The sequence below is a fragment of the Hypomesus nipponensis genome, chromosome 1 (assembly GCF_054491055.1).
Source record: "Hypomesus nipponensis isolate SF chromosome 1, ASM5449105v1, whole genome shotgun sequence".
Taxonomy (NCBI): Eukaryota; Metazoa; Chordata; class Actinopteri; order Osmeriformes; family Osmeridae; genus Hypomesus; species Hypomesus nipponensis.
The window spans coordinates 4376742-4393132 of record NC_140361.1 but is presented as its reverse complement, the minus strand read 5'-3'; the positions used below and the strand labels follow the sequence as shown (position 1 = coordinate 4393132).

General features: G+C 43.7%; 1 protein-coding gene and 1 long non-coding RNA gene across 2 annotated transcripts; one reads left to right on the top strand and one right to left on the bottom strand.

The window, feature by feature from the left end:
- The first annotated feature begins 238 nt into the window (after positions 1 to 238).
- On the top strand, positions 239 to 9558 carry reep2 (receptor accessory protein 2). The gene is made up of 8 exons (XM_084702185.1): positions 239 to 494; positions 2445 to 2517; positions 3526 to 3602; positions 5467 to 5587; positions 5915 to 6028; positions 7944 to 8106; positions 8561 to 8724; positions 8910 to 9558. The coding sequence occupies exons 1-8, from the start codon at positions 463 to 465 to the stop codon at positions 8985 to 8987; spliced, it is 822 nt and encodes a 273-aa protein (XP_084558311.1). The 5' UTR covers positions 239 to 462; the 3' UTR covers positions 8988 to 9558.
- Positions 9559 to 11363: 1805 nt separating this feature from the next.
- Positions 11364 to 15613, bottom strand: LOC146302103 (uncharacterized). The gene is made up of 3 exons (XR_014755542.1): positions 15414 to 15613; positions 12690 to 12778; positions 11364 to 12431 (listed from the first exon to the last, which is right to left on the bottom strand). It is a non-coding gene; the product is annotated as an uncharacterized LOC146302103 (long non-coding RNA).
- Between the last annotated feature and the right edge of the window lie 778 nt (positions 15614 to 16391).

Here is a 16391-nt window from a genome sequence, read left to right as displayed (position 1 = left end):
ATGTTGCCTCAAGAGTGTAATGGATGTCTTAGATCTTTTATTTTATTACACGTATCGGATTGAATTTGTGTTTGTCTTGTATCACCTCCGGAGAGCACGAGTTGTCCAGTATTGCACTAATTAATTGGGGCAATTTGAGTAAGAGGGACCTTGCTCCAAGTATCATTTAATTAAAGCTCGTTATTCATGAGTCAATGCTCAGAGCAAGCCAGACAGAACACATTCCTGGCCCTTTAAGAGAAAGTAGAGCTCTGGGGTTTTAATGCAGCTCGACCATAGCAGGAAGATAACTGTTCGTCTCGTCTGCCGTACTGTAGCTAGCAGGCAGCAGCAGAATCGGTTGCCGCTTGTCCCACTCGCATCACAACTAACGGTCTCACGAAGGGATGGGGGGTTCCTAACAACTGGTTTGTTAGATAGAATTCACGAGAGAGAGCGGCATATTCCCTACAGACAGTAACCATGGTGTCTTGGATTATCTCAAGGATAGTGGTGTAAGTATGAAATCATTGGCGTTTATGTAAGTTGTTTTCGGCTGCCACAGACGGTCGTTAGACTCATCGCATTATTGGCTATTTAGCTTGTTAGCTTAGCACAGCTGAGCTGCACAGTCACTAATGCGGTCCTGTCTGCTTGCACCCGGGGCGCATCTGCTCCTTGTCAAAGCTAATCGTGCACCATGGAATATGTTTCAATATCTACTTTTCTCAAATCTTTGAAGAGTGGAGTTGCATTTTATGTATTGCGGCGGTGCTACAGTTCGCTAATAAATGGTTATCAAGGCATTGATTACGGGGATCTAGCCATATTGCTAACCAAGCACCTGACAGCGTTAACGGGGAATACTTAAAATAGCTACATCTAGCTATTTAGATATTCCTTACAACATCCATCGCTCATTTTAATTGGCAAGATACTTGATAATATAGTGGCTTACCCATCAGTAATGGTTAGAAAACCTCTAAGTTATTGAATGAGCTAGGGATGAGCTGGCCTTAGCCAAGTCCTCTTCCACAGACCGAGATGGTACTGGCAGCTGCAGTTCCCGTTTCATATAATAAAACGCCACCGGCCTTAGCGCAGGCTTTAGTCTGTCCACCTGTATCCACTACTTAGCTGGTTATAAAATACAGCTGCCTGGCGTGAAGCGGTTGAGTCATCCACTCAGCTTTCTACCTGTTCCTGCATCTCACCCAGCTGCACATCATGCTGTGCCTGTGAGATGAGCAGGGGGAGTGAATAATGGCTTCATCATATTGTGTGGACAGGGTTGGCCCTACTCGATTTGAGATTCCTATCATGTGTTTAGATGAGGTACCAGTTACAGTAAAACAAACGTTGCTTATATCAGCATTCAGCCCACATTCTGGAACAGTATGCAACAATGGACACCTTAAACTCGGGTCTGTGTCCAGCCAATCAGTGTAAAGATACAGTTGATGAGTCAGCAGCTTTGGGTGAAATCAGAGAGGACCTCTCTTTTGGAGGAAAACAGAACAGGAAGTGAGAGGGAAGTGGGTCTGTCAGAACCCACTACACCTTCCTCGCTTCCCTCAGGGAAGTCGTGACCTAGCAGGAACTGGTGGTGGGAGGCGTGCGAATAGGCTGTGCTCGGCTGTTGCACGTCGGCTCAGTGATAATCCAAGGAAGCAGTGAAGTCCTGCAAGCTAGGAAGGAACCATGGAAACATCCTTAAATAGGAAGACAGGAGAGCGTGCAGTGAAATGAGGATCCCTGTTAGGCTGCTCTGCCTTGTGCTCGTCTCCTGCTGTACACTGCAGGACACACACACACACCCACACAGACACACCCAGTTTGGACAATAGAAACAAGGTCCACTCACAAGCACACACGCCGTCAGTGACTGTGTGGCTGGCCGGGGCTGGACAGAGGTGACAGGCGTGGCTGTTCACTCAGCTTTCAGTATCCTGTCACATCAGCACAAACTGCCACACAGACACCGGCCAGGACTGTGTGTGTGTGTGTGTGTGTGTTTTGTGCTCACACATGGCGACCCACCTCTGACACCAGTGTGTTTTCCCAGTGTATCTGTGTAGTGTAGCAAGTTCCTGTGTTTCCTCTCCTCTGCACTGTTGGAGCTGGCTACAGCTCTGGAGACAAGTCAAGTCAAGCAGCCATTTAACCCTAGAATGAGTCTGCTGTTCCATCGAGCCATGCCCTACCCAGCCTGGGCGGACTGTCCTATAAGGCTAACCTACTTCCTGCAGGGGAGGGGGGGAGAGATGGGGGCACCCTCTGTCCTGAGGGCGGCCTACTTTCATACAGAGAAGTCTGTTTGTGTCGACTCACCCAGCTGAGGAGTCCAGACCTCAGCCGGCACAGTCCTCAGGATCCAATCAGGGGGCTTGTCAATCGCCGAAGGTCATGTTGCCATGGTGACGGTGTTGATGACCCTGACCCTGTGTCCTCTGCCCCGTCTCTAGCCTCGCCTTCGGGACGCTCTACCCCGCCTACTCCTCCTACAAGGCCGTCAAGACGAAGAACGTGAAGGAATACGTGAGTATCCCACATCCTACACAGGCCTATGTTAGCCCTGCACCTCTCCATGCTTCAGTCTGTGGGCTGTAGGCCTGAGGATTGCGGCTGGCTGGGGTACAGATTGATCTCCAGTAGTCCAACCTGCGCCTGCTTATTTACTTATGGATCCGGGACACAGTTCATCTCCCTCTGTCATCCTGGATGGAGAAAGCTAAACATTAAACCAAGATGGTGCACTGCATACATATTAGGTTATTATGACACAGCACCTGAGGGCAGGCCTATGTAGTCTGGACAGGACAAGGTACAGGGAGAGCCAGAGACAGGGCAGGGTACAGAGCAGGGGAGATAGAGACAGGGGAGAGCCAGGACAGGGGAGAGCCAGAGACAGGGGAGAGCCAGGACAGGGGAGAGCCGGGACAGGGTAGAGCCAGAGACAGGGCTGGGAAGCTGCCAGGCTCCATGGTGTCTCTGTGTGCAGCAGAGTAGTTTACCAGCATCCTTTTAAAGCTGGGGGATCCTCCCAGCTTACCTCATCCAGCGATGGGAAACAGGGAGGAGGAGACGGGACTCTACCAAGCGCTGCTCTCCTCCCTGCTGGTTGCCATGGAAACCCCCCCCCTCCCCTTTTTCTAACTGCTCAGCCAGACGGATACTGATGAGGGAGGACGCCATTTTCATCCCAGTTGTTTTTATGCCTTTTCCTTATTTCCCTCTCCCATTTGTCAGTGGAGTCCAGCTGTAGTAGGTTTTTATTTAACACCATGTGTTAGGACGGCCAGCTCATCTGGTTGGGCCATCAGAAGCACTATGTGCTTTCTGGATGACTAAACATGCTGTGTGTGTGTGTTTGTGTATGTGTGTCTGTGTGTGTGTGTGGTGAACCATATTTATGTGACTCCACATGTGTCCTAGCACGTGTGTACTTGTAGGCAGTGCTTTCACATGCTTCATATGCGGTGATCTCTTCTTTTCCCCCTGTGTGTGTGCGTGTGCGCGCGTGCGCGTGCGCGTGTGCGTGCGTAGGTGAAGTGGATGATGTACTGGATCGTCTTTGCACTCTTCACTACAGCAGAGACGATAACAGACCTGGTGATGTCATGGTGAGTTGGCTTGTCCACCAGGGGGCGCTATAGGACAGCCCTCTGCTGTTCTTGGAATGGCCATGTCAAGGCTGGGTCCTCTTTTCAATTGTCAAATACTGATTAGATCTGTGCATTTCAGCCTTTCTGTTGACGTGTGGTTGGTGTCTGGTTGATAAGCTGTGTTTCTGAGTGTCGGGTTGATGTGTGTTTCTGTTGTGTCAAATTGATAGGCTGTGTTTCTGTAGTGTCAGGTTGATACAAGCCAGGCGCCAGGATTAGGTGACTGAGGGGGCTGTTCAAAATTGAAATGGGGAAATAAGTCCATAGCGACAGGAAGCGAGTCCGTAGTAACCAATATTCTCGGCTGAAAAGTTAACTTCTCGCTAGGTACCTAGCTAGCCATGAACGAAATTGTCTTAATCAGGCGATTTGTTTTCAACATTTCAGTTGGCGTTGTCATTTAAACAAATTCCCTGCAAACTAGTTATGTTTTTCAATTCAGCTTATTTACGTTTTTAGGGCACGCTTTTTGACAAATCTGACGTGAGACTCACGTTCCGACTCTGTCTGGAAGCTCACTCTCTCACGCCACCAAACGACACGTCAGATCATACCTCCACACCACTGAAGTGCTCATATGGATGGATTATATATGTTATACATCCTTCTAAAACTGGTTGTTCCCATCCTTGATTGTGATTGGCTATATCGCGTTCCATGCCGTTGTAAAATCCAGCATAACCTTACAGGTTGTCCTCATAACATTCTTTATCATTCCATATTACCGACTTACAGTAAGTACAGGGACATTCCCCCGAGGCAAGGAGAGTGAAGTGCCTTGCCCAAGGACACAACGTCATTTTGCACATAAGCACAGTCATGCCATAGTGTCATGCCACTAAACAATGCAACATATCGAGCCAAACAGCTTTATTGTGCCATGACGCCGGTACATTGCTTTCCAAACCCTGACATGGAATGTTCCACCTTTCCCCGGGCAGGCCAGTCACGCTATGTACACCTGGGCACGGCCGTGAGCTCCTTGTCATTCAAGATGGCAGTGATGCCACAGGTGCACTTGTTCACCTATGTCCCCCAACCAAGCACCGTGACAACACAAGTGTCAAATTAACCAATTTGATAACCTGACACGCATTCTACACCAGGGCTTTTAAAACATTACATTTGTCCAAAGTGAGTCCCAGGATTAAAAGTTCCTACAGTACAACCCATAGGACTCCAGACATCCTCTGTGCCTGCGCTTCTGTCTCCTCACCTGCATTTCAAGGTAGCGTTTGTTGACTGGACATGGGTTAATATGCTGTGTTTCTGATTGTCATGTTGATATGGTGTGTTTCTGTAGTGTCAGGTTGATATGGTGTTTCTGTAGCGTCAGGTTGTTATGGTGTTTCTGTAGCGTCAGGTTGATATTCTGTGTTTCTGTTGCGTCAGGTTGATATTCTGTGTTTCTGCCTGTCAGGTTGTTATGGTGTTTCTGTAGCGTCAGGTTGATATGGTGTTTCTGTAGTTTAAGGTTGATATGGTGTTTTTGCAGTGTCAGGTTGATATGGTGTTTCTGTAGTTTCAGGTTGATATGGTGTTTTTGCAGTGTCAGGTTGATATGGTGTTTCTGTAGCGGCAGGTTGATATGGTGTTTTTGCAGCGTCAAGTTGATATGGTGTTTCTGTAGTGTCAGGTTGATATGGTGTTTTTGCAGTGTCAGGTTGATATGGTGTTTTTGCAGTGTCAGGTTGATATGGTGTTTCTGTAGTGTCAGGTTGATATGGTGTTTTTGTAGTGTCAGGTTGATATGGTGTTTCTGTAGTGTCAGGTTGATATGGTGTTTCTGTAGTGTCAGGTTGATATGGTGTTTCTGCGTCAGGTTCCCCTTCTACTTTGAGCTGAAGATTGCCTTCGTCATCTGGCTGCTGTCCCCCTACACCAAGGGCTCCAGTGTGCTCTACCGCAAGTTCGTCCACCCCACCCTGTCCAACAAGGAGAAGGTCAGAAGGAAACCACTCCAGAACCCTAGGGAGCAGTCAAGCACATAATCCATCTGCCCACATCTAGCGGAAAATGTTCTCACTGTGTTTCTGTCCGTTTCTCTCTCTTGTGTGTTTTCTCTCTCTCTCTCTCTCTCTCTCTCTCTCTCTCTCTCTCTTTCTTTCTTTCTTTCTTTCTTTCTTTCTTTCTTTCTTTCTTTCTTTCTTTCTTTCTTTCTTTCTTTCTTTCTTTCTTTCTTTCTTTCTTTCTTTCTTTCTTTCTTTCTTTCTTTCTTTCTTTCTTTCTTTCTTTCTTTCTTTCTTTCTTTCTTCCCCCCCCCGCTGTAGGAGATAGATGAGTACATCACCCAGGCGAAGGACAGGAGTTATGAGACCATGATGAAGTTTGGGAAGAGGGGCTTGAACCTGGCTGCCAACGCAGCTGTAACGGCCGCGGCCAAGGTAGGCTGGGTCACTCACTGGGTGGCTGAGGGCAGGTGCGTTGTTACAGATGAAGCTCTACTGGGGCACATGCACTGACTCAAATCCCTTTTGGGGGATCACTCTAAATTAATGCACTGACTAATAAAGTAAATTGTTAAAACAAAAGCAAAAATCTTACTGGGGCCCCAGTGTTTTGTAAGAAAATACCAAAGGTTAGTATGTGTGTTTTGGACTAAATTAGCAAAGGGGTTAGTATATGTGTTTTGGATTAAATAAACAAAGGGGTTAGTATGTGTGTTTTGGACTAAATTAGCAAAGGGGTTAGTATATGTGTTTTGGATTAAATAAACAAAGGGGTTAGTATGTGTGTTTTGTAAGAAATTAGCAAAGGGGTTAGTATGTGTGTTTTGTAAGAAATTAGCAAAGGGGTTAGTATGTGTGTTTTGGTTGAAATTAGCAAAGGGGTTAGTATGTGTGTTTTGTAAGAAATTAGCAAAGGGGTTAGTATGTGTGTTTTGTAAGAAATTAGCAAAGGGGTTAGTAGTGTGTTTTGTAAGAAATTAGCAAAGGGGTTAGTATGTGTGTTTTGTAAGAAATTAGCAAAGGGGTTAGTAGTGTGTTTTGTAAGAAATTAGCAAAGGGGTTAGTATGTGTGTTTTGGTTGAAATTAGCAAAGGGGTTAGTATGTGTGTTTTGGTTGAAATTAGCAAAGGGGTTAGTATGTGTGTTTTGTAAGAAATTAGCAAAGGGGTTAGTAGTGTGTTTTGGGTGAAATTAGCAAAGGGGTTAGTATGTGTGTTTTGGATTAAATTACCAAAGGGGTAAGTATGCGTGTTTTGGATGCAATTACCAAAGGGGTTAGTATGTGTGTTTTGTAGGAAATTAGCAAAGGGGTTAGTGTGTGTGTTTTGTAAGAAATTAGCAAAGGGGTTTGTATATGTGTTTTGGATTAAATAAACAAAGGGGTTAGTATGTGTGTTTTCCATGAAATTAGCAAAGGGGTTAGTGTGTGTTTTGTAAGAAATTACCAAAGGGGTTGGTATGTGTGTTTTGTAAGAAATTAGCAAAGGGGTTAGTATGTGTGTTTTGGTTGAAATTAGCAAAGGGGTTAGTATGTGTGTTTTGTAAGAAATTAGCAAAGGGGTTAGTATGTGTGTTTTGTAAGAAATTAGCAAAGGGGTTAGTAGTGTGTTTTGTAAGAAATTAGCAAAGGGGTTAGTATGTGTGTTTTGTAAGAAATTAGCAAAGGGGTTAGTAGTGTGTTTTGTAAGAAATTAGCAAAGGGGTTAGTATGTGTGTTTTGGTTGAAATTAGCAAAGGGGTTAGTATGTGTGTTTTGGTTGAAATTAGCAAAGGGGTTAGTATGTGTGTTTTGTAAGAAATTAGCAAAGGGGTTAGTAGTGTGTTTTGGGTGAAATTAGCAAAGGGGTTAGTATGTGTGTTTTGGATTAAATTACCAAAGGGGTAAGTATGCGTGTTTTGGATGCAATTACCAAAGGGGTTAGTATGTGTGTTTTGTAGGAAATTAGCAAAGGGGTTAGTGTGTGTGTTTTGTAAGAAATTAGCAAAGGGGTTTGTATATGTGTTTTGGATTAAATAAACAAAGGGGTTAGTATGTGTGTTTTCCATGAAATTAGCAAAGGGGTTAGTGTGTGTTTTGTAAGAAATTACCAAAGGGGTTGGTATGTGTGTTTTGTAAGAAATTACCAAAGGGGTTAGTGTGTGTTTTGTAAGAAATTACCAAAGGGGTTGGTATGTGTGTTTTGGAAGAAATTACCAAAGGGAAAATTTGATTTGACTGCGGCACAGCAGATATATATACTGGGTACGTGCCCCCAGTAAAAAGGGTCTAGCCCTGGCTGAGGCCTGTCTTAGCAGTGAATACTGGTTGTATTGTGCATTCTTTTAGATGTGTGTTTGTGTGTGTGTGTAGGGGCAGGGTGTGCTGTCAGACAAGCTGCGCAGTTTCAGCATGCAGGACCTGACTCTGATTGGCTCAGAGGACGAGCTGGGGCTGGGCATGAGGAGAGACCCTCTGGAGGACCTGGGGTCTGGAGCAAACACCCTGCCACGCTCCAAGACTACCTCACGTCAGAGTAGGTCTCTCACACACACACACACACACACACCCTGCCACGCTCCAAGACTACCTCACGTCAGAGTAGGTCTCTCACACACACACACACACACACACCCTGCCACGCTCCAAGACTACCTCACGTCAGAGTAGGTCTCTCACACACACACACACACACACACACACACCCTGCCACGCTCCAAGACTACCTCACGTCAGAGTAGGTCTCTCACACACACACACACACACACACCCTGCCACGCTCCAAGACTACCTCACGTCAGAGTAGATCTCTCTCACACACCCTGCCACGCACCAAGACTACCTCACATCAGAGTAGGTCTCTCTCTCACACACACACACACACATACTCTCTCTCACTCACACACACACATACACACACACCCTGCCACGCACTAAGACTACCTCACTGACCTTACAGTGACCTCGCCCTCCCCTGTCCATTCCCACAGCTCGCTCCTCCTCTGCGGCTCCGCTCCCTGATGAGGCTTCGCAGCACAGCTCTGACCAATCAGACACCAGGACGGAGCACTCTGACGAGGATCTGGCGGAGAAGGCCCCCCGACGTACGGCCAGCGTCAAGACGACCAAGAAACCAGCTGCTGCTAAGACTGAGGTGGGCGGCCTCCTTCTGCCTCTCTTCCTGTTCTGTCACTCTCGCTTCTCTCACTTTCATTTCTCTCACCTCTCTCTTTAGTTTCTCTTTTGCTTCTCTGATTTCATCAGGCTCCCTCTCACACTCCCCTTCTATCTTTCCAAAGCAGTTTTTAATGTTCAGTTTCTCCCCCCCCCCTCTCCCAGACTCAGACCAAGACGGTGAAGAAACAGCCCAAGAAGAAGATTGTGGCGTCTGCAGGCCCCAGTGCAGAGTCCCCCTGAGACCCTGCCTCCCGCCTTTTTCCTCCCTCCTCCTCCTCCAGCCTCACAGGACCCCTCCTCCTCCTCCAGCCTCACAGGACCCCTCCTCCTCCTCCAGCCTCACAGGACCCCTCCTCCTCCTCCAGCCTCACAGGACCCCTCCTCCTCCTCCAGCCTCACAGGACCCCTCCTCCTCCTCCAGCCTCACAGGACCCCTCCTCCTCCTCCAGCCTCACAGGACCCCTCCTCCTCCTCCAGCCTCACAGGACCCCACCTGCCTCCACACACACACTGGCTTACCCTCACACACCAGATAAAATCAAAGGTCAGGGGGTTTAGTCTAGATCTAGTTAAGCTTGTCGTTGTGACATCACCACCATCCTTTTACCCAGCATGCCTCTTGACTTTTACACTGTACATGTATCTGAATTGAGTATGTCTTTTAACAATATGGACGGGGTGGCAGCTGCACTTCTGTGTGAGAGGGCAAGTGGGCCGATTAACTTCCCTTGGTCAGTCTAGATATCCAGAGTCTTGTTTGGGTGTTGATCCTCAACAGTGTCTGAGCAGGTCACACGCCTCTCTCTCTCTCTCCTCCCCCCCCCCCCCCCCCCCTGTGTTGATCCCCAGTCTCTGTCCTCCAGGGTTAGTGTTAGCTGTGGAGATATATAGGCTGATTGGGAACAGAACCACACTTTCCATGAACTGTGTAGGGCTCAAGTTCTCCTACATTGCTGCTGTTCCACCTGGAGGGATGATTTCACCTGTTTGTTTCTCTCTCCTCTTCCTCACCCGTTCAGCTGTGTGAAGACTGGAAGAGTGCACACACAGGGTGTGTGTATAGATATTCAATCCATGACTTAATAGGTGTATGTAGGGCTTGTTTATCTACTGCATAACCAGCTGTCAGTCAATATACCTCATCCACTCACACAGTCACCACATTAACTCTTCAAAGAGGATAGATATTGTTTTTGTTTCAGATCCAGCCGGTTCTGTCACCTTAAACATGTGAAGCTTGGGCTGGGCTCTGAACTGCAGCACCTTAAACCTGTTAGGTGTCATAGGTGCTAGTGGGGTAACAGGGATCACTGCAACAGAGAGCCTGTAGCTAGGAGACCTACTGTAGGTCAAACTGCGGTTAGGGCTCTGCTCAGGCTCTGACAGGTGGGCTGTGGGGGGGGGGGGGATCTTTAAACTTTAATCTGAACCAGTAGAGGGGGTGGGCTCACCAACTTCCTAGAACTACTGAAACGATTGCAAAATGTACACTGTATGTATATAGTAATCTTGACTGTAAATATGAGCTTGCTTGCCTTATTCATTCATATATATAACCTCTCTTCTTTTTTTGTTGATTTTTTTTTTGTTTAATCTAAATGACAAATCAAACATTTATCTTACAAGGACTACGTAGGATTTATGCTCCATGTTTTAATCTCTTCAGAATATTAATCTCTCCGTGTCTCCTAAGTGAGACATTTTAATTAATAAAGACAGCTGGGAAGCCCCTCTAAGTTTTGGTTTTGAGGCTTTGAAGTTGTCCATTTAGTTTCTCCCTCTGGTAGGTAATAACTGATCTAACATGACTGGGTAGGGTGCAGCAGAATCTCCTCTGGGTATAGTTGTCCAGTCCAGTCCTTGTAGATCTGTGATTTCTACTAGGAAGACCCTTGAACTGGATCCCAGTTCTCTTCCTTATTACTAGATAGTGTTGGTTGTCTGCACTCTCAGATTAAAACAAATTAGTTTGTAACTTCTGATTTGCCTACGTTTGGTCCGACAATTGTTATTGTCAGAACTTTAACATTCTCATCATGAGGTTTAATTTCCATTTTCAGTATTTATTTATTGTTGATTTGTGTGTTTTGGAATCAGTGTTATTGTGTACAGATACTTCACATTGTGAAAAATACTCTGCATAAATATATTGTTTGTGCCAATTATCAATAATCTCCTGGAATGAAGGATGTGTGTTTGTCTGCTGGGTTCATGGTATATACTGTAACTTGGTCAGAAACAAACTAATAAAGACAACTGTTCTACTAATGTCTCCATTTCCAGTGTTTTGAGGTTGTAGTTCCTAGGTGATAGGTGAGAAGATCCCGAAAGATAAGGTGGTACTTGTCCGTGGAACATATTGTATTAAGTTAAAAGTAAATGTATTGCCCTTTTTACAAGCAATGTCACAGTGTTCCCATAACACCCTAAACACCAAGACAGCAGCAGCCAGATTGAAACATTAATTCTGTTCCAGAGGAGAAGTTCTGTTAAAGAATGCCCTGTCCCCTGTCGTTTTCAGCTTGATAATCAAGACTTAGTAAAACTTCAATGTGAATGTGTTATAATATTTTGTACACATGAAAGGGTAGACAGACAGATAAGGTTAATGTTTATTTTTCCAGGGTGGTCAAGCTAAAGTATATGAAAAAAGAAAAGTACAGGATAGTACATGAAAGTACAGGCCTCTCCTGACATCAGAAGAGATTGCAAACTAGCTAGTATAAAGAACAATTTATAAAGGGACATGGCACAATGTTAAAGTACCTGAGTCGTTTACAGCTTTTTTCCGATTATAAAATTCTTCTTCTGCAGATGTCACCCTCCATTTTTTCTCCAACAATTTATAAATCTCTTTATCCCTCTCATTCATCAAGTCTTCATAAAAAGCTTCTTTAATCTTTTCAAAGCACTCCTGTGCAACAACTGGATCTACACCTTTATAAGATTCTTGCATCAAGTCTGGTGTCATAATGGACATGTAATCGTCGCACGTTCTATCTTTACTGCAATGTTCATGCAGTTTTTTATTAAGAAATATATTTGCTTCGATGACATGTTTCTTATTATCACCAGACCCACTGTCCCAAATTATGTTATTCTTTACTTTATATGAATACTTAAATTTATCTTTTGACTCCTTCCCAAAATTTCCCCAAATATGGTGGGGGGTTGATTTCCCAGCAGAGGAAGGTTTAGGCGGTATGTAGATGTCGCTGTAGCCAACAGCAAAAAATACAAGATTACATTCATTGGTCCACTTTGCAGATGAGTCTATTAAAGCCTCAAGACACCTATGCATTTTTCCTTGACATGGACTATATCGACTGTAAAGGAAAGCATACTTTTTGGGACCTTTGGCGTCATTCATATAAAGGTTCATTTTCGTAATAAGTTGAATTTCACAGTGATGTGTAAATGTCGTCTTTTGTATAGGATAGCAAATATCAAATATTTCTATTTCTAGATATTCATTCAATACAACTGCATATGCATGTTGATTCGTTGGGTATTTTGAGTTTTTTTCTTTCATGAAAGTCTTGATTAACCTAAAAGCCGTAACAAGATTGCTTGAATTTTTTGTTTGAATAAATCTTTGAATCTTCCACATTAATCTTTTTTTAATACGTTTCGGCAGTTGATCTAATGGAGGTGAAATATTAATCTGGTCCTCTGTCCTGTATCCTGAAAACAAAACATAATATCTGTTATGATTCTACAACCATCAGTTAACGGAAACTTGGAGGTAATTGAACCAAATATGAAGAAAACCATTGATAGATGGTTCAATTACCTCCAAGTTTCCGTTTTCTAATCTGGAGACCTAGTCTTATGCCCACATAGTGTACAGATATCCATTTTTCCCTAACCTTAACCATAAAAGTAAACCTAATCTAATGCATCAATAATAAATAACATATAGAATGTTGAAAATGAACTCACCGTTGCATGTTGAAACCGCCTCTTCAGGAATGCTGGAGCCACTAGCTTGACTGATCGGAGGAGATTCTGGATCTTCAGATGTTTGATCCCTGTGCAGAGCAACATAACTGGAGTTAGACATAACTGAGGTTCGGTGGAAGAAGACCACACCTCAACTCCTCCCTTCCTTTAATCATCTTCTTCTGGTGTCAGCCATGGCCAAAGTACGGGTATAAGATGAGCACAGCTCAACTCCTGTCTTTCCCCTCATATTCTCCTGTATGAACTCCTCACTGTCTCCTGTCTGTGCCCTCACGTTCCTGTTACCCTCCCACCTTCCCTTAACGCTGGAAATTGTTGGTGGGTTATTTCTCAGGACTCAGGAATGGGAACAATGGAAACAAACTCAAGATGGGAATTTATACTAATGACTGAAAAGGGAGTTGTCATCACATAGTCTCCTCTGGAGATTATCACACACACACCTACAACACGTTCTGTTGTGTGAATACATCCAGTGATTACAGAGAAAAAACTGATGTATTTACTTTATGTTTACAAAGAAGTCTCTGAAGTCTCATTTACATAGAGAATATTGAATTGAATTGATTAACTCACTCTTGTATGTGAATCTATGGACTGCCATAACCTATACTTTGCCAACTATAACAAGGTTTTTCTTGGGGCATTATGTATGTGAAAAAAAACTTTCAGTTAATTGTACAGGACATCATGGAAACTTCTGGAATATTACGACAATGCTGTATAATGAACAAAACCACATATCAGTTAACGAGATACTGGATTGTGTGTGGCTCGTCTAATTTTTTTATTGGCATCTATTCTCTCAAACTCCGAATCTAGGTTGATACATTTGTTACTGTAAATACAGGAAAGAAAAAGTCCCAAAACAACAGAATGTTTACACAGGACAAACGTCTACACATAACAAACCATGTTGTTTTCCTGAAGAAGCAGATTTACAGTCAGGTCCATAAATATTTGGAAATTGACACCATTTTCATCATTTTGGCTCTGTATACCACCACAATGGATTTGAAATGAAACAATCAAGATGTGCTTTAAGTGCAGACTTTCAGCTTTAATTTCAGGGTATTTACATCCAAATCAGGTGAACGGTGTAGGAATTACAACACATTTGATATGTGGCCCCCCCCTTTTTAAGGGACCAAAAGTAATTGGACAATTGGCTGCTCTGCTGTTCCATTCCAGGTGTATGTTATTCCCTCATAAAGGGAGTTCGTTATTTCATTGACAAGGAGCAGATAAAAGGTCTAGAGTTCATTTCAAGTATGGTATTTGTGTTTGGAATCTGTTGCTGTCAACTCTCAATATGAAGTCCAAAGAGCTGTCACCATCAGTGAAGCAAGCCATCGTTAGGCTGAAAAATCAAAACAAACCTATCAGAGAGATAGCAAAAACATTAGGTGTGGCCATTCTTAAAAAGAGAGAACACACCCGGAAGACCACGGAAAACAACTGTGGTGGATGACAGAAGAATTCTTTCCCTGGTGAAGAAAAACCCCTTCACAACAGTTGGCCAGATCAAGAACACTCTCCAGGAGGTAGGCGTATCTGTGTCAAAGTCAACAATTAAGAGAAGACTTCACCAGTGTAAATACAGAGGGTTCACCACAAGATGTAAACCATTGGTGAGTCTCAAAAACAGGAAGACCAGACCAAAAAAAATCTAAAAGAGCCTGTACAGTTCTGGAACAACATCCTATGGACAGATGAGACCAAGATCAACTTGTACCAGAATGATGGGAAGAGAAGAGTACGGAGAAGAGAAGGAACTGCTCATGATCCAAAGCATACCACTTCATCAGTGAAGCATGGTGGAGGTAGTGTTATGGCGTGGGCATGTATGGCTGCCAATGGAACTGGTTCCCTTGTATTTATCGATGATGTGACTGCTGACAAAAGCAGTAGGATGAATTCTGAAGTGTTTAAGGCAATATTATCTGCTCAGATTCAGCCAAATGCTTCAGAACTCATAGGACGGCGCTTCACAGTGCAGATGGACAATGACCCGAAGCATACTGCGAAAGCAACCAAATAGTTTTTTAAGGCAAAGAAGTGGAATGTTCTGCAATGGCCAAGTCAAATCACCTGACCTAAATCCAATTGAGCATGCATCTCACTTGCTAAAGACAAACCTGAAGGGAAAATGCCCCAAGAACAAGCAGGAACTGAAGACAGTTGCAGTAGAGGCCTGGCAGAGCATCACCAGGGACAAAACCCAGCGTCTGGTGATGTCTATGGGTTCCAGACTTCAGGCTGTCATTGACCGCAAAGGATTTGCAACCCAGTATTAGAAGTGACAATTAGATTTATGATTAATAGTTGATTTTTATGATTGTTAGTTTGTCCAATTATTTTTGGTCCCTTAAAAAGGGGGGGGGGGCACATATAAAATGTGTTGTAATTCCTACACCGTTCACCTGATTTGGATGTAAATACCCTGAAATTAAAGCTGAAAGTCTGCACTTAAAGCACATCTTGATTGTTTCATTTCAAATCCATTGTGGTGGTATACAGAGCCAAAATGATGAAAATTGTGTCAATGTCCAAATATTTATGGACCTGACTGTATATAAGAATGCCTAGTTCCTACTATTAAGGTGTAAAAGAGTTTATTGACCAAAACAACAACTCTCACTGACACTCTTGACTGTCTCTAGGCAACTTCCTCATCATGAGACAAAGAAAACGTTTACTTACCGCAGAGAATTCGTGTCGAGAGATTCTGTACTTCCAGTTAACAACCACCACAACCACACTGACTGAGGGTAGGGATGCTTTCTTAGTTTAGAAAGCATTCTTACAGCAGAATTAATATTGAAAAACCTAACCCACTTCCACGTAGTTGTGGATTAATCAATTTTGAGATTTTCTACTGTTTTCGATGATAGTCCTCTTGTATACCTCCACTACCCCACAAGTCACATGCTATTACTGCATTCTAATTGGAAAGTCTTTTCGACCAATTGACATTTAGCTCATGTGCAAATCTGGATAAACAACAAGCATCCTGACTCACCTGTAAGGTTAATCATGCCAGTGGAATGCTGGAAGTCCTGTTCATACCACTGTGGTTCACTATTCAACTGTAGGTATGCTGGGAGGCGATTACTGGATTTAAGGTTAGGGTTACTCCTAGAATTAGATAGAACTAGTCTGAAGGGATGTTCTGATGTAAACTATGGCTAAAGTTTTGATGACAATTATTGTAAATTGTAGGTTACACATTAGTGTGTGGAGTTTGATTGCAAGAGACTGGACAAAGATTCACATTTACGTGTGTGTTTTTTTTCTGTGTCTTATCCAACCCTTATCCCCCAGGAGTCAGATGGCTGAGCGGTTAGGGAACTGGGCTAGTAATCAGAAGGTTGCCGGTTCGATTCCTGTTACAAAGCATTTGCAACTTGTTCAAAGAAATGAGAAACAGCTTTTTTGATGTGCACAAGTGACACAATGTTGTGAAGATTGAACAGGTAGTTTTGAGAATTTAAATTCTGATCTGAGAAATGTACCAAAGCAGCTGAGAAAAACTAAGAAAGTTCCTAAGAAAAGTTGTGTGATTCATGACGTGTTCCTAAACAGCAGAATTGTTCGCAGGTGTGGTCTCAGAATGATGAATCCAAATATGTTGTAAGTTGAAAGCTCGTGCCCCATTGCTCCTATTTAGTATAGGTAAAC